At 41.7% G+C, this 25,513-nt stretch overlaps 1 protein-coding gene and 1 long non-coding RNA gene across 5 annotated transcripts in view; one reads left to right on the top strand and one right to left on the bottom strand.

Moving 5' to 3' along the window:
• The window catches only part of SNRK (SNF related kinase), a 59,524-nt gene extending 35,628 nt beyond the window's left edge, over window positions 1–23,896 (bottom strand). The window contains exons 1-2 of one of the 4 annotated variants that reach the window (XM_023260810.2): window positions 23,759–23,896; window positions 5,291–5,985 (exon numbers count right to left, since the gene is read on the bottom strand). In XM_023260810.2, coding sequence (XP_023116578.1) covers window positions 5,291–5,879 — 589 coding nt within the window. In that variant the 5' untranslated portion in view covers window positions 5,880–5,985; window positions 23,759–23,896. Of the gene's footprint in view, window positions 1–5,290; window positions 5,986–9,276; window positions 9,339–11,658; window positions 13,144–23,758 lie in introns of those variants that run through there. The other 3 variants (XM_045037966.1, XM_045037965.1, XM_045037967.1) reach the window with 3 other exon arrangements.
• LOC111562330 lies at window positions 940–9,316 on the top strand. The gene is made up of 2 exons (XR_002745535.2): window positions 940–1,385; window positions 9,000–9,316. It is a non-coding gene; the product is annotated as an uncharacterized LOC111562330 (long non-coding RNA).
• Window positions 23,897–25,513: the final 1,617 nt, after the last annotated feature.

Below are 25,513 nucleotides of genomic sequence, written 5' to 3'. Positions count from 1 at the left end.
CACAAATCTTCCGGACGAAGGACATGGTTTCGAACGAGGCAGCGAGGGAACCTTCCGACCTGCACGAGGCCAGGGGACACCTGACCAGAAGCTCTGGGAACGGCAGCGGGAGGGGAACAAGCAGGACGGTCTCCCGGCTCCCAACGGGAAAGGCACGGGTGTCCAGCCTGAAGTTCCAGGCGCGGGAACAACATCAGGAAAAATTTCCAAAGGACCTGAAATTTGGTTTTCACTTACTTAGCCCCGAATAAGCACAAGGTGTGATTAAAATGGGGCAGAGGGAGGCGAACGAGAGAAGTTTAAGCTCAATCATCAATATCAAAAGAAGGATTTTATGTTCTTGTTGAAAATTTTTGAAACTGAAGAGATTTAAACATTTTTTTTTCCTGAACACTTATTCCTTAAAGCATATGAGAATTAAAATGTTGGGAGTCTATTTTTCCACTAATAACCTAAAACATTTGCTCCTACAATTTTACACCAGAGGTAGACAAGGCTGGATGCACATCAGAATCTCACAGAAGCTTCTGGATAAGGGCCTCACCCGAGACTATCTGAACCAGAATCTCTAGGGCGGGGCCCTGGCAAGGTTTGCTTGTTTTTGAAAAGTCTGCTCCAGGTGAAATTTACCAGTGGTGAGTAGAGAACCACCAATTTAGATCTTACCACCAGCAAATTATACTAGAAAGTGGCATCAGTATATATACTTCACTTTATCTGAATCTTATAACACAGTGAGAACAATAAGCACCAGAGCTAAAAATGCAGTAGGGAAGACATTAAAGAACATCTGTCATTTTAATCACATTTTTCAGGCCTCTCGTTAAAAAAAAAATCAATGGTTGAGTTAGCCTAAAAAACCCCTACGTATGGTACCTATAGATTACACTACCTATAACATGTCGTGCTCAAGAATCTTTATTACAAATATTAAGTTCTAGAGTAGCTTATTTATATCTGAAAAGATTTTACTCAAAGCACAGAATGGCTCTTCCCTAAATACATAATTATACAGCAGTCACACTGTAAAGCCAGCACGTCATGCATACAGAGCTAATACTGTGAAGTGCTTTTATTTACATAGGGTTCGTGGCGGATCAATTTTTACCTATGATCTCTGAAATAACTGTCATTTGTTTCACAGGCACACGGAACTTCAGAAAGTTTAGGAAAGGAGTTTTTTCTTTTGGTTTTACATGACAAGTGGTGATGGTATACTCTGTAAAAGGTATCTTTCAGAATATCTGACCTGCACTCGACAGCTGGATTGCGGAAGGTGTGCACCACGTTTCTAAGGATACGTTTTTCACTTCCACGCAACTGAACATCGCATGCGGCCGCCTGGGCCCAAGGAGGCAGTGCGGTTCATGCTGGATACGTACCATGTAGGCAGGTTTTATATTTACCTTTTTAAATAAGACGAACAAGATAGTGCTTTAAACAGACCAAACTTACTTCCCTATGCATAAAAAAGGCACAAATGATCCCTTAAAAATGCATAATCTCAAACTCTACACTCAGGCCTAAACTCTGTGACACAAGCCAAGGTCTTCTAATCTATAATCCATCAGGGCTCACGGTCCAAATGGCAAATTTTAAGAGTAGGTAATAAAAATTTAACCACAGTCTGACTCTGGGAAAAGAAAGTTCAAGTCGGAAAACACAGAAACATTACTAAAGCATCTGTCTCTAATAAATCGTAACTTTGAGCAGGAAAAATGAAACTATACCCCCTCAGATTTGGTGCCCCTTGGGAGGGACTGTAAAAGCAAATACATTAACAGCTTTTCGGGAAGAAATCTGAAATAAAAGCAAGGAGTTATCAATTCACAACAAACTATAATAGCAGATTTAGATAAACCAAAGAGAAAATTTCTGATTTATGCCCTTCTGGACTAACTTCAAAGTTCTATCACAAAGGTATTACACCTTAGGTTGTACAATGTGTACCGTAAGGACTGATTTTTTTAAAAGTTTTCAAAGAAAATATTTACACATTATTATACACATGATGCTACAATCACAGTTCTGGTGGCTGCCCATTTCCCAAACTGTCTAAAAAAGACTCTTGTAGGAGGGAGTATGTGGACATATTTCTTCATGGCGTTAAAGCAGAGGAAGGAACAGGCTGTCCTGAGTACATTCAATGTGGCTTCTAGTTAAACCACAACTCTTGGCTTGAATGTGCCACGCAAGATTTCCAAAAACTGGTATACTGCACACTCTATAAGTAGCACATAAATTAACAGTCAAGAATATCTCAATTTATGTTTTACTAATCCACTTTTTCACAAGATAAGGCAATGCTTTTCAGATAGACCGGCTGGTCACTTTTAAATTCACACTGGATTTTGAAATGTTCTTCGCATGTACTAAGGTCAAAAAAAGGAATAATTAAAGATGCTTAGGAACACAATTTTAAGATATGCCCAGAGTCTTCATCAGCTCTTAAAGCATTACTGGACCAGAAAAAGTATATATTAAGTAATAAAAGCAAACTAAAAATCTGTAAAAGGTACTACAAACTACATATAGTTCTTGTTCGCAGGTCAGAGGGAATGATATGATACTAACTCTGAACATTAAGGGCAGACGCCAATACATCCTAAAACAAAATGACAAAATAGAATCTATGGCAATAAGCACAGTTACATATTGATAAAAGGTATAGGTCATTATGCAAAATAAATTATAGAAATTTACACACTTTACACAGCTAGAAAATAACATATAAAAGCAAAAATTGATTAAAATACAAAATTCAGATTAGAGTAGGGAACTAGTATAATTCTCTCAGAATATAACATCAGAATAAAAACCTGACACAGAGGAACAAATTATACAATTAGCAACTTCAATTATGTACAAAAACTTTGTATATGCTAAAAATAGTCACCAAAAATCACTATGTATTAAGCCACACAGAAAATCTAAAAATACTCCCCGAAGCAAAAACCAGTAAGGTTGCAATGTAGACTACTGACTGCCATGTACTAAAATTAGAAGTTCAAAACCAAACAGCTAAAAAGAAACATAAATCTATCTACTTTGAATTAAAAAAGAAAAAAAAGAACCTCTGGGTTAAGGAAGAAATAAAACAGTAAAGATAAACTTCAGCAATGAAAAACAATGACCAGAGAGTGAAATCCTCAGGATGTTATCAGAGATTGCAGGAGAGAGCAACACACAACCTTAAATGTTAGAAATCAGAACAATGAAGAAAAAAAGCTTTCAACTGAAGACAGTAGGAAAGAAAACAAAGGGAAACTGAAAGATCATGGAAAAAACTAGTAACAACGAAAGAAAAAGTAATGACATAGAAAACAAGTGCAGTTGTAGGCATCCTCCCACTTTCCTTTTCCTCTTTAAAAACTTTTTAAAAGTTTTTTTAAGGCAAGATTGAAGATATAAGAAAAAAAACAAGAAAATTATAGTGAATACCTGTGTACCCACCATCCAAATTAGAAAATAAACATCACCAATATAGATAAAACCTTCTAGATATGCCTGCCCCTCGTGTAACCTCATGCATTCTTCAGAGCTTTACTACATGTGCATGCACCCCTGAACAGTACATAATACTGCTTCATATGTTTTAAACTTTGATATAAACGTTGTAATACTATCGGTATTCTTACAAATTTGCTTTTCTTAAATGTTTGTGAACTACAGCCATGATGACATCCATGGTTCATTAATCTTCACCAATATATAGAATTCCATCACATGAATATCAAACAATGTATTCCCCTGCTGATGAATACTCAATAATGCTGTTAAAAACATTCTCTGAAAATCTGTGTACATGAGTGAGAGCATCTCTAAGGGTGTGTACACAGGAAGAGAAGTGCTGGGTCTCAGGATTGTGTACTTCTTTAACTTTAGTAGATAATTGTCTTCTACGCAGTACTAGTTAGATTTCCTGAAGATCTATAGTGTTATCTACACTTGGTTTTGTCTGACATTAGTTTTTCCCAATGTGAAAAGTATGGATAGTATCTTATCAGGCTTTTATTTTCCCTGATTATTACTGAGGTTGAACATCATCATTTCCATGTTCAGACATTTATGCTTCCTCTTCTGTAAATTCTTGGCTTCATTTTCTGACGAGACCTGCTCCATTAATCAAAAATCTCTGACTCAAATATCCTAATGAAAGGTTTCGGTGAAGCCTTGTTATCTGCGGTGGGCAGGAACCATTCAACAACCCTTTCTTTTACAGGACACAGAAATCTAAGACGAAAAGCAGTATTTTGGTGTACAGAATATTCAGTATAAAATTGGTGCTCTTCAATGTGTGCCTTTAATCTTCCATAACCTGCATTTCAAATGATCAGAATGCAAACGGAAGACTCCTAAGAAGTGTGATATCATGTACATGTAATATTAGAGCATTAGTATTCCAAAATTAAACTAAACATTGTAAAAGCTGACCACACCTTCAGCTTAACGACTTGTTAAAAATTAAGAATAAATTCCTAAATTCCTACATGACTTTCAAAGCAGATACAATCCCAAAGGGACAACACTGCCACAAGATGAAAAGGAGCAAACACTTCCACCCGGAATAGATAACTCAGGACAAGAGAGAACACAACGTTTTGGAGTGAAGAGAGGGTAGCTGGCAATGCAAAGGGCTACCAAAATTCTGGAATCCACCATAGAGCAGATGTCTGTATGTCAATTTCCTGTCCTATACAATGAAACAGACAACCACCACCACACTGGTCCCTGTGAAAAGTAAACACGGTAACACAGGATACAATACCTCTATCTGATTCAATTCTACTCTATGGATGAGGAAATGAAGCAGAGAGAGATCAAGTACACTCTTCAAGATCACAATTAATAAAAGGTCCCCATGCCCAAATTCTTCATAATGTACTGTAGCATTCACAGTACTTTTCCAATATGAGTCTCAATGAGTGTTAAAGGATATGTCCAGGAAGGAGCAGACTAGGGGGACTACCAGAAGGATCTAAGAAGATAGGAAATGTACTCAGACGTTCAAAAGAATTACAGTGAGCAGGTGATGGTTACCTTAAATGAGAACTTACTCATTTTTCTCCGTGCTGACATGACAAATATACTTAGATGTTTGCCACATAAGGGGTAAAACTAACTGCCAGCTTTAGGAATACACGGCATTCATGAAACCCAATCTGTTAATTAAGACACATTTAAGAAAGTCCCTTAAGAAATTATTTTCAGATAAACAGCAACCAATTTGACCAACTATTCTCTAGCTGGCGGAATTCAAGTGGGCAAATATTGGAGGAAGGTTACCTACCCACTGCGGGTGCATCATATTCATCACCAAGCAGAATTTCTGGAGCAGAATACGCAAGAGATCCACAGCTTGTTGTGAGCTTCTTCCCTGGTTGAAATTTGTTGCTGAAACCAAAGTCTGTCAACTTTACAAGACCTTGTTTTTCGAAGAAGACTACATTCTCTGGTTTTAAGTCTCTGTGAACCACATGGAGTTTATGGCAATAAGATATAGCATGAACGATCTGAGCAAAGTACTTCTTGGCCAAATCTTCATTAAGTCCCTCTTCGTGTTTCATTATGTAATCGAACATATCTCCTCCATCTCCAAGTTCCAGAATAAGATAGAGTTTGGTCTGGGTGTCAATAACTTCATAAAGGCGTACGATGTTGGGATGCTGCACTAGTTTCATGCATCTCACTTCTTGGAAAAGATGACCGGTGGCTAGAGTGTCCAATTTTGTCTTGTCAATAACTTTGACTGCTACTTTTTCACCTGTAAAGACATGCCTGGCAAGTTTAACCACTGCAAAATGACCTCGACCCAAGGTTTTATCCAGATCATATAATCCAGCAATCTTTCCATCATACCCTCGCTTGAATCCTGCCATGCTGGTCCAACAGAAGAAAAAATATATAGACTGTTCAAAATGGATCTTCTCATATAAGAATATTTGGTGAAAATAAGGAATTCATTTTCAGTGTCGCCACGGACATCTACAAAATAAGAGAAGAAACAAAATTAAGTTTCTGTAGCTTCTCCTTTTATAGTTTCCTTACTTTTTTTTTTTTTTAAGAGAAGCCTGAAGTAAATAAATTGAGACATAAAATGAGTAAGGGCCATATAACAACCTGTTTATATATTTTGGGTTTATATTACAAAGGCTGAGAATTTAAATACCATATTAAATTTTGCAAACTGAAAAAAAAAAAACTGACTTGTTGAAACAAGTTTTTGGTGATGTCAGAAATAAGAAACCTGGCAAGTTTGATAAACTATGTTTAAAAAAAATTTGTCCCCCAAAGTAATTTCAATTAGTGTCTTAAAAAACAAGGCAAGAATTGACAAAAGGGAAAAGAGAATAAACATTGGACAGAAACCCAACAACTCTTTCCTGTTATTTCAAAACTAGCACTATTTCCTGTAAGTACCAAAAAAATCCCTTTAGTGAAGCCTCCTCTAGTTAGAATCCCAGCTGGAATTCCCTTCCCTTCTCCGTTATCTCCACAGCAGCTTGGACACCACCAGCCCACGAGGTCTTACTCTACAGATTTTCGTACACACCATTTCCCTCCTAAGACCGTAAGGTTCTTGAGAACTCTAAGGTTCTATTTTTTTCCTTCTACCCTCCCCTCCCCTAAACAGTGTTTTACATATAACAGGTAGTCAATATTTTGTTACATTTTGAAATTCAACTTCTTTCCAAAATGTTTACATGCCAATTGTTTGCTCTTGTGTCACTAATGCCTAGAACAGCAACTGACACACAGTAGGTGCTTAATAAATGTTTGCTGACTGGTACTCGCTCTTTGTACTTATCAGTTATGCCTCTATTACAGTCTTCACACTGTCAAACCAAACTCACCACAATCTGTTTATAGTTCAAAAACAAACAAGCATGCATTTTTTTAAAATTTTTTTTTTAACGTTTATTTATTACTGAGAGACAGAGAGAGACAGAGAGAGACAGAGCATGAGCAGGGGAGGGGCAGAGAGAGGAGGAGACACAGAATCCGAAGCAGGCTCCAGGATCTGAGCTGTCAGCACAGAGCCCGACGTGGAGCTCGGACTCACAAACCGGGAGATCATGACCTGAGTCGAAGTCGGATGCTTAACTGACTGAGCTACCCAGGCACCCCAAACAAGGATGCATTCTTAAACCATCTTAAAGATCCTTTGGTTTTAAAGACCATATCTCACATGGCATTTAAAATTCTAAACCTTTATTATGTAAACTCTAAATACAGAAATCAACTCTTATAAATGACCTTCAGAAAAACAAATGTATAAAATCATACAAATTAAGACATCACTTTAAATCTCACAAATTCAACTCCCACTATTATTTTTTCTGACCAAAATTTAATAGAATTATTATAAAATCCAATGAGGAATACAGCCATCTCCCAAGACCAGCTCTCTCCCATGAGTGCATACAACCCTTCCCTTCTGCAAAGTCTCTTCTAATGCTCCCAGTATATACTTTCATGTTTCCAGTTGTTTTATTAAGAACAGTAGTTACATCATTTACTCCCACTTAGATGAAAACATCCCAAAAAAGTAAATCGTACATAGAACAAGGTGTTTTTTAAAAAGCACTAGCATTACATTCTTTCAATCTCGTTTTTGCTTAAAAGAACAGAAGAAAAGCGAACATTAAAAACCTATTATACGTATTTGTGTAAAATGAATCAAAGTGCTGCAACTATGATTCAAACTGTTCTTATTTCAAAGCCCACGCTCTTTATAAACATTTAATCACACTAAATGATGTTGTGCTTAGGGTAGTATCTGGAGAGTTCAAGTACCAACTACAAAAGAGGCATAAAGTCATTCCCACATGCAAACTGAAATGATCTGAAACACCTATCTGGAGCCACCCTCAAATATCTATATTAGCTGTTAGTATGTTTATTAATATGTTTTTTATATTTTAGTAATTACCATAATAATAAATATAAGTTACCACTTACTAAGTATAATATCTCACTCATATACCAAACTCTTTACATCATCCTCATTTAATCCTTACAACTGCCCTCAGAGATAGGGATTATTAGCCCCATTTTGAGGCACAGAAATGGTCAGTCACTTGGCACAGGCTACCAGGTCCGTATGTAAGACTAGGATTCAAACCCAGGACCCCCTGACATCAAAATCTGTGCTTTTAACCACTATCTACACTGTTTCTGCAATCTAAACGATTAATCCTGTTTATTCTATAAAGATTTTTAAAATAAGAAACCAACAGTGCTACACACAGGTGTTGGAGAAAAAGCAAATTTCTTCTACACTGTGTATTATCTTGTCATATAAGCTAATAATTTTAATGACAAGATTAACAGGAAAATCCAAGTGGAAAGATGTTGCTTTATTTGGACAGTAGTTCCCCCAAAGAAAGTTTAATTCAGGCATATTTAATTTTCAAAAATAGCAACTCTAAGCTAACTCCAGGGGGCAGAAAACTATCTTTGTATCTTTAATTTTGATTAATTATAAGGGCAGTAATTATTCTTAAAGTTCTACCTCAGCCTATTAAGTCACAAGCTGGCAAATGCAACTTAAGCTTTCAAAACAACTTTTAGGCTGCCCTCAAGTGATACAATATTTGTTTTTCTCATCCCTTTAGTTTAGATGTATTCTTGTTAAATGGCACATAAATCAGATTTTAGAAATAAATCTGAATTTAAATTAAATTTTAATTAAATTAATTAGGGCATTCACTTTGTCTTGTTACAAAAGTAGTAAATGTGTACGTAAATGAGGGGGAAAAAAGTTGTTTTTCAGGGTCTCTGACGCCCAGAAACAATGACAATTAACACTCTGCAGTTTCTCTTCCCAGAACTGTGCCAGCAAAAGGGTACAATGAAAACAGTTTTTAATCCACTAGCAAGTTCATGGGAAAGAATCTAACAGGGTCTCTTCATGATGAGGCTACCTTGCAGTGAAAGAATAATCATTTTCACTACCAAGGAATTTACTCTTTTTGTACTTCGTTTCGTACCCACAGTGTCTATGAAACCACAGCGGTTTACCAAAAACCAGGACATTATGATTAACTGAAGGTCGAAAGGAAAAACATCCTCGTTACTGATCATCTCTTTAAGTACCAGCCTACTGTGCAACCCTACCATCAAGTACATTTTGTGTTCGCACAGGAAGTAACTACATTGTTTTTCGATCTTTGAGGACCTTGCAGGGCCTGAAAGTCATGCTGAACATCAACGCTGAATGTTAAGAGGTGGCTTATACAGAGTGCAGGTGCCTCTGGTGGCTCCAGGACATACCCTACAAACCGCATACTGAATAATCCTTGTTACCACTGTGTTTTGTTAGTTGCTTCTTTTTCCTAAAGGAAAACACAGAAGGAGATTTTAGTTTAGTTCTATTTGTTTTAACTTTGCTTAGACTCAAAATACACATTCTAAGGCTGGATCCAGACAGACATAAAAATGGCAAATTTGTCTTTAGTGACCCAGCATCCCAGGATCTTTCTCCCCTCTGTGAATTACAACCCATTCAAAGAACCTTGAGGAAACAGAAATTTAACAGTGAACACATAAACAGAGATTGTTCCAGGCGGCCAGGTCAGACAGATTCTACTAGAAGGAGGAGGAAGTAATAATAATAAACAGTGAATTCACCATTTTCTAAATGCTTCCTGGGTAACAGGCTCCAAACCCACATTTCACTGAATCGAAACCAAGAGCCTGCAAGCTAGGCGCAATGAGGCTTGACTTGCCCAGTAAGCAGCAGGAGGCAGCTCCAATCCTGCCCAGCCCGGTTTCCAAGCCCAGCCTGCCTGCAGGAGCCCCTGCCGGATCATGAAACACTCACTCCAACAGCCAAAGAGGGCGACCTTCACAACATACAATCTTCTAGCAGGCCAGCAGAAATCAATTATAATGCCGGCACCCGGGAACACACAGAACACCTTCACACGGAGGCTTTCCATTCGATAGGAAAAAAGAAACTATCACTACGAACACAGGGCACTGATAGTAAGGCGGTGGCATACTGGCTGAGGTGCCTCACGGTACTCTCCACAACACTGAAATATCCCACAAATACTGAAAGGCCTAAGCATTCACACTAGGCCAAGGCGATTTACACAACACACCGAAGGTGAGCATCCAGGTAACCCTTAAGCTCACACATAGGGCCTCGTCTAGAGACAGGTAAACCCTGGAACGCTTACCTGCTCCTTCAGCTCCAAGAAGGACACGGCAGCTCCTGCCATTACCCTTGCTTCCCTCTCTCCACCAGCCCGTCTCGTCCAGCCTCTAGGCAAGGCAGTGTGGTAGTCCAGTGTGGCCGAACACTGGTTCGGAGCGCCGAGGACTGGATCTGAAACCCAGCTCCCCTATCAGTAGCCATGGGCCCTGAACAAAAGCTGACCTCCCTGTATGATCAGTTTCCCCAGTAGGAAATGTTAGTAGTAAGAGTACAAGTTCACAGGTTGTGGGGAGAATTAAATGAGTTAGTACAGGAAAAAGGTTTGCAATTAAGCCGGACACAGAGGAAGCAGTAAACGCTAGCTACCACCACCACCACCACCGTTATTAAAACGATGGTGTTCTCCTTCGTCCAAATAGAAATTCTTTTACTGTTCCACCCTACCGCGAGAGAATGAATTTACAGAGCTGTCCAGTTTCCTAAAACATATTAAACTGAAAATGATGGATGTAAGACTGTAATGCAAAGAAAATAATATCTCTAGTTGGGCATCAAAGCCTGATAATTTTTCCAAAAAAATCCCACAAAATCTAAGTATTGGCTTTTGAAATATCAAGAGGACCTTCTTTCAAGTCTACCCTTTCAAAAAGAACTAAATGTTCCTTTACATTTTTTTCCCCGAAAGTAATATATTCTTACAGAGAATCTAGAACATATAGACTAGGAAGCAGGAAGAACTAAAAGGCATCCGTAGTTCTACCACTGAAGATCAGCGCCATTAACATTTTGGCAATCTTTCTGCAAATATTTATACAGTTTCTTCTTTGTTTTCAAAGGTGTGATCATTCTACACAGAACTTTATATTTGGAGCCTACTTTTTTCACTTGACATAGCACTTTCCTTTTAATATTTTGCTTCAATTATGAAGTTATGAAAGAAATATCTGTACAATATAGGGAAAAATACAATTAGAACATATAAACTGACAAAAAGAATTTCTTTTTACAAATCATCCAATTTTCTACTGTCTGAGACAATCTCTGTTAGCAGTTTGGTACAAAGCCGTTCAAATTATTTTCTAAGTATAATATATGCCAAGGAACAAATTTTTTTTATAAAATGGAATAATACAGACAGACACAAAGAGAGAGAGGTTTACAACCATCTTAAAAGTATTTCTCTCTACAAGTTGATACAAATTCACTTTAGAAAATTTGGAAAATGCAGAGAAGCACAATACACGAAGAAAAAAAATCACCTTATACTTTCTTTTTTTAATTTAATATTTTTTAAGTTTATTTATCTTGAGAGAGAGAGAGAGCGAGAGAGCAGGGGAGGTGCAGAAAGAGAGGGAGAGAGAGAATCCTAAGCAGGTTCCACACTGCCAGCACAGAGCCCAGCACAGGCTCAAACTCACCGTGAGATCATGACCTGAGCCGAAACCAAGAGTCGGACGCTTAACCGACTGAACCACCCAGGCGCCCCCATTCACCTTATACTTTCATCCAGGATGACCTCTCTTCATCTTTGAGTATATATTCTTCATACCTATGCTTCTTACAAAGCTAAGATACTAGATGTGAAGTCTCACAACTTCTTCCTCTACTTCATATGATGAATATTTTCCCACTGCACTCAATTCTTCTACGTCAATATTTTTAACGACTACGCAATACAGATGGTATCTTTTAAGACAGCAAGACCACTAAGTGAGGCCCTTCTAAAGCGGTCTTGCTTAGCGTATGCTTCCACGTGCACATAACTGGGCTGGACCAGAATGAAACAGGCCAACTAGCCTCAGAGCGTTTCTAACATGGAAATTCACGTTTGAGAAACAACTACCAGTACATGTTGCAAGAAGACACTCATGTTCTCCCAGCTAAAGAGAAGCAAACTGAAGTGTGCGGGTGTGGCTGGAGAAGAGGAAGGAAGTGTGGGTGGCCCTGCACACATTTTGCAAGCTGCTGAAAACAGTTGTAGAACCAGCCTCTGTTAAGCCTACTGTCATTTGGAAGTCACCCCGTTTTGCTGGTCAAATTCACTTTCAGACTGGAGATTTGCATGGACATCACCACCACCACAGTGTGGTCTGTACGTCAAACAGATACACGGACACACTACTCACACCTCCCCCCACCAGGAGAGGGGAGGACAAACAGCACACTGAACACCGCCACCCATGGCATAAGCAGGGGAGTGAATTAGGCTACTTCTACTGCCTCTCCGCATTTTACTTGGGATATCGTAAATTTCCTCCTAAAAGCAGACCACCAGCAGTTACATACACAAAAACCTCCCAAATTAAATGCTTAAAAAAAAAAACAACAAAAAAAATCCGCACCAATGCTCTCCCTCTAATACAGATAACTGAAAGATGAGTTTTGCAAAGCCACACTAAAACTGCATTTAAGCTTGTTACATACGAAAATCATCTGGTATCTTTCATAGATACCAAAAATGAAAACTATAATTTTTCCTCATGGAAAATACTAGGCTAACCTGTATGTTTATAGAAAAATTAACGTAAGTGGAGAACTGACTCTCGATGAGTACTACCACACTGATCTTACTGCTAAAATTTCAAAGGTACCCGTAACAAAAATGGCATAGGCTGAAGAGAAGAGAGTAGACGAAATCCTCTGAGAATATCAGTAACCCCCAGGTCAAGCAAAATAAACACAACTCTACACGCAGTTGCCACCGCTGTTCCGTTTATCCAAAGTAAACAATATTCCACATTTCTAGAATAGCGCTCCTCCTCCTGGGAGTTACCAATATAAGCCATAAATCAAAGATGAAGAAATCACAAATAGGTCAAGAGGTCCTTAGTTACGGAAGGATCCAGAGTTTTTCACTGATCAGCTTGATATTACCACATGGTTCTCATGTAGCATTATGTGGTCACCAGTCTGCACTCACCGGATGGACTCGACATAGAACTATAAATTCAAAGGTTAAGTTATTTATTATCAGAAATGTCCAGGGGCGCCTGGGTGGCTCAGTCGGTTGAGCGGCCGACTTCGGCTCAGGTCATGATCTCACGGTCCGTGAGTTTGAGCCCCGCGTCGGGCTCTGTGCTGACAGCTCAGAGCCTGGAGCCTGTTTCGGATTCTGTGTCTCCCTCTCTCTGACCCTCCCCCATTCATGCTCTGTCTCTCTCTGTCTCAAAAATAAATAAACGTTAAAAAAAATTAAAAAAAAAAAAAGAAAAGAAAAGAAATGTCCAAGTAGGCAAAATTATACCTCCAAATGTCTAGGAAAGTATTTTCCAAGGGAAGGTAACCGCCTACTATTCTGCAAGTTTTCTTCCAAGTGGTCACTTTTAATGGACACCTCAGGGGCAACTGAGGTGACTAGGACCGGCAGGCCAAAAGGACTGCTCCGCTCTTCAGGCAGCGACTGGGTCACCAGTGCAGATCAATCTCAGGAAGCACTGACTCACCTAATTTTACTTTCCCTAAGTGAAACAAGCAATGGTCCAGGATACATCAAGGAATTTTAATGTATCCAGTAGTCAGGCAATTTATTAACTGATATAGAGTAGTACTAACTATTTGCAAAGAGAAAGGGGTTAACATTCAAGCCACAAAACTCGGATCAGCAGTGCAGATAGTAAGTTCCAAATTCCGAAACAGAATCTGCCTCTTGTTAAAATGATGAAAAATGCTAAGTGTGTCACCACTTCTGGTGACAGCCTGGTATAAAAGTGCTCACATAACACATAGTGACTTAAGCGAAAGCTGGTATGTAAAAGTTACTCCAAAATAAATAAAGGCAACTCACAATTACTCCTTGTTGCCAGGAAAACAATGAAAGTGGAAGCTGGGAGAATTTAAAAACTTAGTCATCTAAATCTCTCCTCCAAATTTTTATTAATGCTGTCAAAATCCTGTCATCTTTTTCTTTCCCTGCTGATATCATGATGAAGATGCTCATTAAAAAAAAAAATGGTCAAAAAAGAATACTGGAACAGAAAAAAGTAAACTAATCTCTAAACAAAAATACTGGTATCTAACATTTCACTTACTTTTGCTTAAAAGACTTAATCATTTGAAGGGCGCCTGGGTGGCTCAATCATTTCAGTATCCGCTTCGGCTCAGGTCATGACCTCGCAGTTCATGGGTTCGAGCCCCACGTCGGGCTCCGTGCTGACAACTCAGAGCCTGGAGCCTGCTTTGGATTCTGTGTCTTCCTCTCTTTCTCTCTCTCTGCCCCTCCCCCACTCATGTTCTGCCTCTCTCCCTCCCTCCCTCTCTTGAAAATAAACATGAAAAAAAAAAGACTGAATCATTTGAGATGCTTTTACATTGTTAAGTCTGCAAATTATCTGATTTCTGAAAAGCAGTGTGGTAAAACATATATCAAGAACCTTAAAATAATACCCTTGATTTAATAATCTCACTACTAGATATACATCTTAAAGGAAAGAAGATGTTGAAAATTTTTACAGTTAACAATGTTCAATGATATTTATGTATGCAAAAAAATTAAATAACCTAAAGGTCTACAGTAAGAAAACAATTAAATAAATCACAGTATACCTAACATTAACACTATGCAGTCATATTTTCAGGCTATTTAATCTCATGGGAAATTCTCACAATAAAATGTTAAGTAAGAAAATTCATATGCCAAATTTCATGGCATATGATCTCAAATTTTTAAGCGTATAATTTGTCTGCATATATATTTTAAAAATACCAAAATGTTAAGATGGTGAGATTACAGAATTTTTTTCTCTTTATGTTTTTTCTGTTCTTTTCAAATTTTTGGCAGTGAGTGTGTGCTGCTTTTATAACCTAAAAAAGACAGAGGTTATTAAAATTTTGACTTTTGGGGAGGCTCCTGGGTGGCTCAGTCGGTTGAGCGTCCGACTCCTGAGCTCAGGTCATGATCTCACAGTCCGTGAGTTCGAGCCACGCATCAGGCTCTGTGCTGACAGCTCGGAGTCTGGAGCCTGGAGCCCGCTTCGGATTCTGTTTCTCCCTCTCTCTCTGCCCCTCCCACACTTACCCTCCTCTGTCTCTGTCTCTCTCTCAAAAATAAAAAAATAAACATTATATAAAAAATTTTAATTTTTACTTTTTTGTAAACAATTATCCAATTTACTTTTCCACTAAGATCTATGAAAAGACTAATTCCCCTAAAAACATATTGTCCAAAATCTATTTATGTCATCTTAATAAACAAGACATATTCAAGGAAATATTTTGCTTCCCTTGTGGGACAAGGCATGCAATTCCTTCAGGCTGAGGAAAGAAGAGGAACACTGAGCCTATTTTCATTAGCAAATATTTGAGCCCTAATTGTGTAGGACATAACACAGTATCCTCTACAACTTTACAAATAAGTTATCTACATATAAAAAGACAAATAACTACACAGGTTAGTCTGGGTGAGGCGTGCCAAAGGAAGAGTAGAGGACTCTAAGAAGGCAGGATCCCAAAGACAGGGCAGCCCACAGACCAGAGCTTATCCTTGAACAGGGAGCAGTGGAACACCATTCTCAAAACTGAGGGAAGGAAACAGCAGAAAGGACAGTATCAGCTTGGGTGAAGTTATGATTTGGGGTAGACGTGAGATAAGTCAGCAGGGTTAAGAAGGCTAATCCTGAAAAATACCTAATGGCTTACCATTTAGGCAACTGTGATGAACTCTTACTTTCTCAAAACTAATGGAAAACTTGCCATACGCAGTAATTCACCATCTATCTATCTCTGAATTACACTCGTTTCGTTAAAGTGTCACTAAAGAGTTAAAAATGCACAGAAGCAGCTTCTAATCACAGAGCTGATAAGAGGTCTCCACAGAAGAGTAAAACTCTAGATAGTACCATGAAAGCAACACACAAATACGGTCATTAGAGGATTTAAACCAATTTTAAAAGCTCACTGTCCACTTCACAGTTCGATAAAACAGCAGTTTTTGTTTTGACTTAGATTAGATCTCTCATTATCAACCACATTACCATCCTAAAAATCTACTACTGACCTAAATACGATGATACAGATATGAGTCCCGTCCCGTAACAAAACCACAGTTGACTTTGTTTCATTTCAAATTTTAAAAATGTCTTTTACTGCCACAACTGCTCCTTTTAGAATTCCAGGTTTGTGGTAATGCAGGTCTCAAAAAGAGTAAACAATGTCATTTCTGGGGATCTATGTAGGTAGTGGACTCTACATTTGTTTCATCACTTATTCCTCACCATCAGCAATGTGATAGAAATATCACACCCATTTTTACAGATGAGAAAGCAGGACCAAAGAAGAAAAGGACTTCTTTGCCCCAGTCCTACACCCAGGAAAGAGCTGCCTAGGTTGGGCTCCAGGTTCCACTGACTCTTGGGTCCTCCATTTTTTCCTGCAACAATACGAGACTTCCCTTTTACCTAGGCCTTCCTAATTCCAAAATAAGTCTATTTTGGGGTGGCTGAGTAGCTCAGTCGGTTGAGTGTCCAACTTCGGCTCAGGTCATGATCTCCCAGTTGGTGAGTTCAAGCTCCGAATCTGGCTCTCTGCTGTCAGCACAGAACCGGCTTCGGATCTTCTGTCTCCCCCTCTCTCTCTGCCCCTCCCCCACTCGTGTGTGGACGTGTGGACGTGCTTTCTCTCTCAAAAATAAAACAGACACTTAAAAAAGTAAAAAAATAAAAAAAATCTATTTTGGTATTTCTCGCATTCCCCTAATTCTGATATGCTAAGCTACTTACCTAGCCCGGCAATCAATTAAATGGAGGAAATTCCCTAACATCACCAAAGACTTAGCTAATAAACATCATTAACAAATAATTCCATGACAGACTTCTTGAAACTTCTTTTTAAGAAATGAAATTACAGGCAAATAACTATTCAAAAGACAGACTGAGATATTTACTGATCATGTAAAAATGGAATGGCACCTTAAAAATAACTTCACCTTAGAGTTTACACACAATTTTGCGATGGCAAGAACAGCCAGTGGCACAGAACAGCCAACACAAAATAAGTAATTCAGATAAATTTAGGAGGTTCTATTTTCTGCTTAAAAATTGTATCCTTTCCGAAACGCAATTTTAATATACTTTGCAAATTACATTCTCTCCATTTGTTTCTGAAAAAGCATTTTCCTTTGAAAGAGGATTAGCAAATACCCATAAAATAGGAGAGCAAAGGACAAAATCAAGCCCTGAAATGGAGACTGAATGAATACTTTCACTCCACATTTTCTTTAGTACACATAATACTTTACGCCAATAACGAGAGAACTGTTTCACTTGTAGAAAATGAGGTAAAACAGAAAACCAAACTTTAAAATTCAATCACTCTGCTTTTGTCCACTGTTATATAAAAGGCTATAGAGTATTATGACTATTTTAAAAAGAGATCCATGAACAGTACGCTCCAGCTTCATAATCTCTCCGTGAATATTCGTTAGTATATCGTCCTAAATCTGAAATGAACTTTATCTAGGTAAGTTACGCTGCAAGAGTAAAACCTACATTATCTAAAACATAATCTCTCTAATAAAGAAAAACCAACACAAATGAATATGTATTTTTTTAAATCTTTTTTTAAAGTTTATTTCTGACAGAGAGAGAGAGCGAGCGAGCGAGGGAGGGGCAAAGAGACAGAGAGGGAGACACAGAATCCGAAGCAGGCTCCAGGCTCTGAGCTGTCAGTACAGAGCCTGACGCGGGGCTCGAACCCACGAACCGTGAGATCATGACCTGGGCCAAGGTCGGATGCTTAATGGACTGAGCCACCCAGGCACCCCGGATGAATACGTATTCAACCCAGCTTATTATTCAAACATTTCCCCCTAGCTATGCAATATAAGGACAATATACTGGCCTAAGAGGTGTGTCCACAGAGCAGGAGGAACATCAGAGAGGAGCTGGGAGGGTATCCTAAGTTTCAACATTTCAAACTACCACATGGTCAACCTTTTTTTTTTTTTTTTTTTTTTTTTTAATGATTTATTTTTCAAGGGGAGAGACAGAGCGTGAGCTGGGGAGGGGCAGAGAGTGAGGGAGACACAGAATGTGAAGCAGGTTCTGAGCTGTCAGCACAGAGCCCAATGTGGGGCTCGAAGTCGTGGGCCGTGTGACCTGAGCCGGAGTCGGACACGTAACCGACTGAACCACCCAGGCGCCCCTGGTCAACCTTTCTTATAATCCTCACCACAGAGGTGCACTTTAACAATGATCAAAATTCATTTATTCAGCAGATGTGAGCAGCGGCATCATAGCAACAGAAAGAGTACCACAGAATCTGGAGCCCAGGAAGTTACTCAACTTCTATGAATAGGTACATCTCAATCTATAAAACAAAGATAATCACCACCTTGGACAGTTATTATGAAGGTTAAGTGGGATAATACATATTAGCAGGATGTGAGTAGGATCAAAATCACCCACCGTTTTTCCTCCAACTTTTCAGAACTGGCCTTCCTCCCAGGAGACTCTGACATCTGAGAGGGGTTATATACTTAGCTCCCCACCTTCTTTTGATATCCCCTAACAGGCCCTAGTTACCCCCCTAACTAGATGCCTCTACTGCACGTACCAGGAAGATCACTGCCACAAGGTCTGTGCAATCTCTTACAGGGACAGATACGCTACAAGAGGCGTCCCTTTCCCAAAAGCTACCTTGGAGAGTTCATTCAGGAGGCGTCTCAGAGACATTCATTTTCTCATCTGAGCTAACAAGCGAAATTGGTGATGACGGGGAAGAGGCTTTTCAGAAGAGAAACCTCAGAGAGCTTACTGTGACCGGGGCAATAATGCATGCAGAGCATAGGAGACGAGATCAGACAGGTAGGCAGGGGCCAGATACCCAAAGGGCCTCGTATTCCAAGCAAATCAGCCGCGGTTCCTCAAGTCTGGTGAGCCCTTACCGTGCTTCAGGGCCCAGCTTAAGGTCAACCCTCCTAAGCGTGTCCTGGCCCTCCGCCCACCCCCACACACCAGCTCCCGTGCCCTCTCACAGTGCCATTCCTTTCCCATCAGGGCCCTTATCACAACTGCGGTTATAATTACTCAGGTGATCATGTGAGTAACAATCTGTGTCTCCACTCAGCTAAATGAGAACTTCAGTCCGTGTTAAGGCCCACGTCCATTTTATTCCGGTCTGTATTCCAGGGCCTGCCCAGTATAGCGTCTACCCAAAAGAGAGAGATTCATACTATTAAGTGAACAAACGAAAGCTGGCACTAAGAAGCCAAAGAAGAATCCTGTGCAGGGGAATGACAATCAGAAATGACAGTTACACAAACCACTCTGGCAGCAAAGTGACGACCAGACTGGCAGGGCAAGACTACAGCTGGGGGGACTACTGAAAACGTCTCCAGGTAAACGATCGCTTACTGACCTAAACATGAAGGCCGCCAACGTGCGGGCAGTGATGACGAGGATGTAATGGAGGAGACCCATCCAGGAAGCAGAAGCCAAGAACTCAATGCGTGGGGTGGGGGGAAGCAAAGAGGGAAATCCGGAACGGTTCTGGTGGAGAGGGGTAGCAAAAGTGGTGCCATTCACTCAGACGGGAAACGCGCAGGACAGGAACAAACATTTCCTGAGCATGTACTACATGCTGGTAGCAAGTGAAGACTTGCCTTCGGCTCCAAAATTCTATGACTGAAAAACAATTTAAATTTAGCCCAGCTGTATTACAATGGCTGTTAACAGGATGATAAAAACCCACAAACTAAAGTTTGGAGTTTTGAAGTTTTTTCACCAAGACACCACTTGGGTACACAGGCTATGCATGAGGCATTACTTCGGTCTGGGTATGCTGAAATCAAAGAAGCGGTCTCTGCCTTCCAGAAGCTGAGTCTTCTCAGTTTGAGAAAAATAACTGCATGTCGACAAGGAGACCCTGAGGCCCAGGGAGCCTATGATCTGACCATTTCTATGACCTGTAACCCACGCTTCTGGAGCACAGACTCGATAACCTACATGACATTTCCAGGCCAATACACAGCCGAGGGGGTATTTAGATAGACCCAATCCTGTTTTGAGCCTAGAGACGCTGCAGAACCTAAAACTCGCAGCACGGGGTCTGTGACGGACTCTGAAGTAACTGCCAAGGTACAGCCACATGGCAGCACTTTGGAGGGTGCAAGCAGGAGACAGAAAGCAGCCTGGTTTGTCACAGGAAGAGCCTACCTGAGCAGAGGCCAAGTGCTGGAGGTGCCAAAGCAGGATCTCAGGAGGTTCTGGAAGCAGCAGAGAAATGAATGTTCACGGAAGGTACGGCAGGAACCCTCTTTTAGACAGGCTCCTCCCCTACCACCGGCAAGAAATGGTTTCCCACGGGACAGGAGGCCTCAGCCCAGGGCAGATGTGCAGAAAAACAGATGAGGAAACAATCCAGTGTGAATAACGAAGCTCCAGACCAGCCAGAGCAGACAACACACTTCCAGTGCCTTGCGAGGCTATTATGCCGGGGAGATTTTACACCAGCTGTTTCTAAACAAAAACAAAAGACCAAAACCCTTCCCTCTCCAGGCCTCCAAAGCTCCTGGCCCACGCTTCTCCCTTCCTTTTCACATTCTTTAAAACCAGAACTGTCTTTACCTCCACTCCCTTTCACCCACTCGGATCTCAGTGCTTCCTCCACCACTCCACCTTATCTTCCTGAACCTTCTTTTTTTTTTTTTTTAATTTTTTTTTTCAACGTTTATTTATTTTTGAGACAGAGAGAGACAGAGCATGAACGGGGGAGGGGCAGAGAGAGAGGGAGACACAGAATCGGAAGCAGGCTCCAGGCTCTGAGCCATCAGCCCAGAGCCCGACGCGGGGCTCGAACTCACGGACCGCGAGATCGTGACCTGGCTGAAGTCGGACGCTTAACCGACTGCGCCACCCAGGCGTCCCATCTCCCTGAACCTTCTGAGCACCTTCCCCTTTTCTCTGCCTGGGATCTCTACCTGTCCCTCAGGACCAGTTCAACGTCGCCTCCTCCGTGAAGCATTCCCAAGTCAGATTGTTCCTTGCTCCCATCTTTGTGCTTCTACAGAGCTGTGCCTAGGCCTCGGCACAGCAGTCGTTGGATCCTATTGTTAGCGTCTACTTCAGTGGCCCTGACAGCCTGGAAGCTCCCAAAGGCAGGAAGCGGTTTTTACTCAATTTTATATTGCTGCCCAGAACCCAGGGCTGCGAAAATAAGCATGCAAAGGTGCCGTGAATATAGCATAGGTTAAGCTTATCTTCAAAACTTCCAGAATCTACTCAAGTAACTTTTCCACCTAAGTTGCTCTAAGAATTTACCTGCACACACATACAAATACCTAAATTATGAAGAACAGTTTTATTTAGAAAAGCATCTTGGTTAAAAACTCTTGTCTTCTCCTAGTTAAGCAAACAGCGTGCATGCAGTTAAAACAGGGCAAGTTCCTCATCTATGTTTTTAATTCCTAAAATTCTGATCATGCGGAAAGTTCACTTGTGCCCTTTTCTTCCTGGGCAGCTACTGAGCTCTTAGGCCCAGACAAGCTGCTACAGGGAAGACACCAGGCCTTATTTATATCAATACCTAGAGCCATGGCTGTTTAATTATCTCCAAAAACAAGTAACTTCTTTCCCATTTAGTTTCACTTTCTGTATGACAGAAACAAACACCCACAGTAAGGGTTAGATAAAGACTATTTCCTGTGACCAGTAAAAGTATCATGAAAGCCCCTCAACTTTACTAAGGACATACAAAAACCTTCCTTTTAGGACTATGGGATTAAATCTGAATATAAAGTCCAATTTATATTTCTGTTCCAGAAAAATAAAAATTAGGATAACTTCTGAGTTCTTGTATGTTTTAAACTAATGGATCTTACTGCAACAATACTGAAAAGTTTACTCTTAATAGTGAAAAATTAATAGGGTGAGAATCATTTCTGTGCCTAAAATAATATAAAAACTGTGCAGATTTTAAAAAGACAAAGGTGACACTCAAAGTTCCCTGCCTAGAAAACCTTGAAGATGTAAGAAAAGTTAGCACCATGCACTTAATTTTTCAGTTACTACACTGCTTCAATACGTGACCTTGGGAATGTCATGTAATTTCATTTCTAGTTCTGTAAAATGGGAATGTCATCTATTTTCCAAATAGGGACAAGACAAAAGTCAGATAAAAGAATCAATACGCATTTTTCTTTTTCTTTTCTTTTTTTTTTTTTTTTTTACAGAAACTTGTCTAATTAGTATGCTTAAATCACCACTTGTACAGTGCATTCCTCCTCAGGAATCCAATTCCAAGAGAAATATTTAAGCAGACGTTGAAGACAGATTTCCTTAAGGGAATGGTTTTATAAATCTGGAAAGCAATGTAATAAGATCATAAATTAATAAGTTGATTACATAAACCTTGACAGCTCCTGGCTTTAAAGCACACTAATACACATTCTGATAAATTAGACTGATTTGAGACACAGTGTCCCAACCCAGTACAAGGAACCCGAACTGAAGCGTCTGATGTTTGAAAGAAATGTAGTGAAAATTCAGCAGGATACTCAACATCTGCAGTTCCATCACTGGTAAGCCATGCTTCACCTTAAAACCTGGTAAGATGGGAAACGCATTAAATCAGCTTTACCACCCGCTCCTAAGACTGAGAATGCACTCAATTTTATAAAAGAGAAAAAAAGTAACCTGACAATTTGAAAGGTCCTATATCCTCAAACCTCTATAAAGAACCCTACTGCTAAATTCTCCCCAAATACTGAGCGTGAAACCGATCTCGCCAAGAAGCTATCTGATTGTACCTGGTCCAACTGTCAGGAACAGCACAGCTCCAAGAACCCCCCACTGCCCTCCCCCCAACCCCAACCAGGAAAACAGACTGTCACTTTCCTAGATCCCAAGTCCAAGTTAAAGGCAGGAAGGTTTTTGCAAAATGGTCCAGAAAGAATTCAACAGGCGATGACTATGGTAAAGAACGGGTTGCTCTCCCAATCCGGAAAAAAAAAAAAAAAAAAAAAAAAAAAAAAAATTCTCGCTCTCCCCTGGGAAGGGCACTGCTCCTCCTTCCTTACCCCGATGCCCTTTCTCTACAGACAACAATATCCCCATTCTATTGTAAGCCTGCAGTTTTACCAAGGAAGCCCCTTGCTGCGGCCAGATTTCCAGATTCGTTTGAAAAAGGAAACAATTCCGAGAACACACACCCCACGAGAGAACCCAGGCGCGGGGAGCCCGGCCGGGGCGCGGGGCCCCCCGGCGCCGCACTCGGCCGGCTCGGGGCGGGGCGCGGGATGCGGGCGCCTCCCGAGGTGCCGCAATCCGGCCGCGGCCGCAAGGGCAGGGCCTCCGGGAGCCCGCGGCCGGCCGCCGCAGTGCCGGCTCCCGCCGGGCCCGCCGCCGCCGCCCCGCCGCCAGGCCGCGCCGCCGTCGCCGCCGCGCGGGCTCGGGCCGCCGCAGTCGGGGCTCCGCGTCCTCCCGGGCCCGCGCTGCGGCCGGCGCGGGAAGCGCGGAGCGCGCAACTTACTTTCCGCCTGCGGCGGGCGCCCCGGCCCGGACGTCCAGCCCGGCGACGGCGCAGGCTACCAGGCGGCGGAGGCCAGCCCGCACCCCCGGTCCACGGCCGCCGCGCCCGACCGCACTCCGCGCTTGTCCCTACCTCAGCCGGCAGGAAGGCGTCCGTCTGCAGCGGCCGCGGCGCCGACGACTCCCTCCCGGCCGCCGAATCCCCGCACCCAGCGCAAATCATAATACCGAGCGGGCGGCCGGGCGCGGGGAGGGGGTGGGGCCGAGCTGCGCCTGCGCGGGACGCGCGTCACTGTGACGCAGCGCCGGGGCGGGGCGGCGGGAAGGGCGGGGCCGGGAGCACCTGCGGGCCCCGGCGTGCGGTCTGCTGGAGGGCGTCCTGACGGCGCCTCCACCGCGGCGAGTCCCGGCTGTGGCCGGCGGTGGGAAGCAGGCGAGGCGCGCCCGAGGAGAGGGGACGGTGAAGGAAGAAGCTCCAGGGACGTGGGACAATGGCCGAGAAAAGTAGCGCGAGCTGTCGGGGGAAATCGGAGGGAAGGGACTGCGTGCGCACCTGACTGCGTCCTGGGGCAGGGGGCCGAGGGCAGCGCGTGCTTTACCCTTTTAAAGGTTCACCGCATTTCCCGCCCAAGTTTAAGCAAGGCGAGAGAAAAAACCAAATATACATTCATGTGTATATATACACTTTTGTGTCGACAGTTTTATTTCTGGGAACCCAATTTGAAGGAATTTTGTTGATTTTATTGCTGTTTAAACAAGAGTAGAGAAGCCCACCATGTGAATGCAGCGTTGGCTAAAGGTCAGCGGGAGACCCTGTCCTGGCCCCATCAGTTAGCTGTCTCCACTGCAGACTGGGTGGAAAGGCAAAAGGTCGTGGAAAATGTGAAGGCACACGAAGTCCGGGATTCAAAACAGCAGACATTAACCATGGCACTAGATGGTTGAGTGACATGGTCACCAGGCCAGGTGGGTCAGAAAGGGAGCTTAGCCAAGGCTGGAGAGGGGTGCGGGGGGGGGGGGGGGAGGATCTCCTGACTCCTACCCTTGCAGGCTTGTCTTGCAATGGCGATCAGCTCCGAGGTTCCTAAAAAGAGAGAGCCATCAAACCAGATGCCAGGTTTTTCAATATGCTTTTCACTTTCTGTTTCTCCTTTCTTTCCACCTTTCCAATAAAAGCCACCTAGTAAAGAAGGACACAAGGAAGAGTGAATCCACTTTCTGTTTCTCCTTTCTTTCCACCTTTCCAATAAAAGATGCCTAGTAAAGAAGGACACAAGAATGAATGAAGGAATCAATTTTAAAAAGCTGCTTTGATGTTCCAAATTTGCTTAAATTGACTGGATGCAGAAGAGAAATACGTGGCTTTAGCAAGTGTCTTTGACCTGCAAATGTCAGGGATGGTTGTTTGTTTTTTGTGTTTTTCAGACTCCACATCAGCACTTTTGCGTGTCTGAAGATGATTGAGAAGTAAGAGTGGATTGCTGGGAGGTGCAAATTCTCAGGGTAGTAACGTCAGGTTTTCTATTAAAGGGGGCCTCCTAATGCCCTAGTGTGGGGTGATGGATCATTGGCTGGGGAAAGCCTCAGGCTCTAGGCCTCTGGATGGGCCTCTGCTCCTTAAGGATGGGTCAAAGCCCAACGCTGGGATCACTCTGATTTTGAAAGAAAAATCTTACTTTGAAACTGACGTTGTCACTCTAACTGTATGTTAAGCAATAGCTCCTCATCACTTGGCTTGTGGAATTTGGTCCTTTGTTACTAGAAAGTTGGAAAACCATGCACTTTTACCCTCAGGGAGGTACACTATTTAGAGGACCCTGTCAGGGGAGGGGGGGACCACCAACACTAATGGTTTCCCAAGAGAATACCAGTGGTTGATGGCCTCTGC

Source organism: Felis catus, chromosome C2 (genome assembly GCF_018350175.1).
Source record: "Felis catus isolate Fca126 chromosome C2, F.catus_Fca126_mat1.0, whole genome shotgun sequence".
Taxonomy (NCBI): domain Eukaryota; kingdom Metazoa; phylum Chordata; class Mammalia; order Carnivora; family Felidae; genus Felis; species Felis catus.
This window is presented reverse-complemented; position numbering and strand designations above follow the sequence as displayed.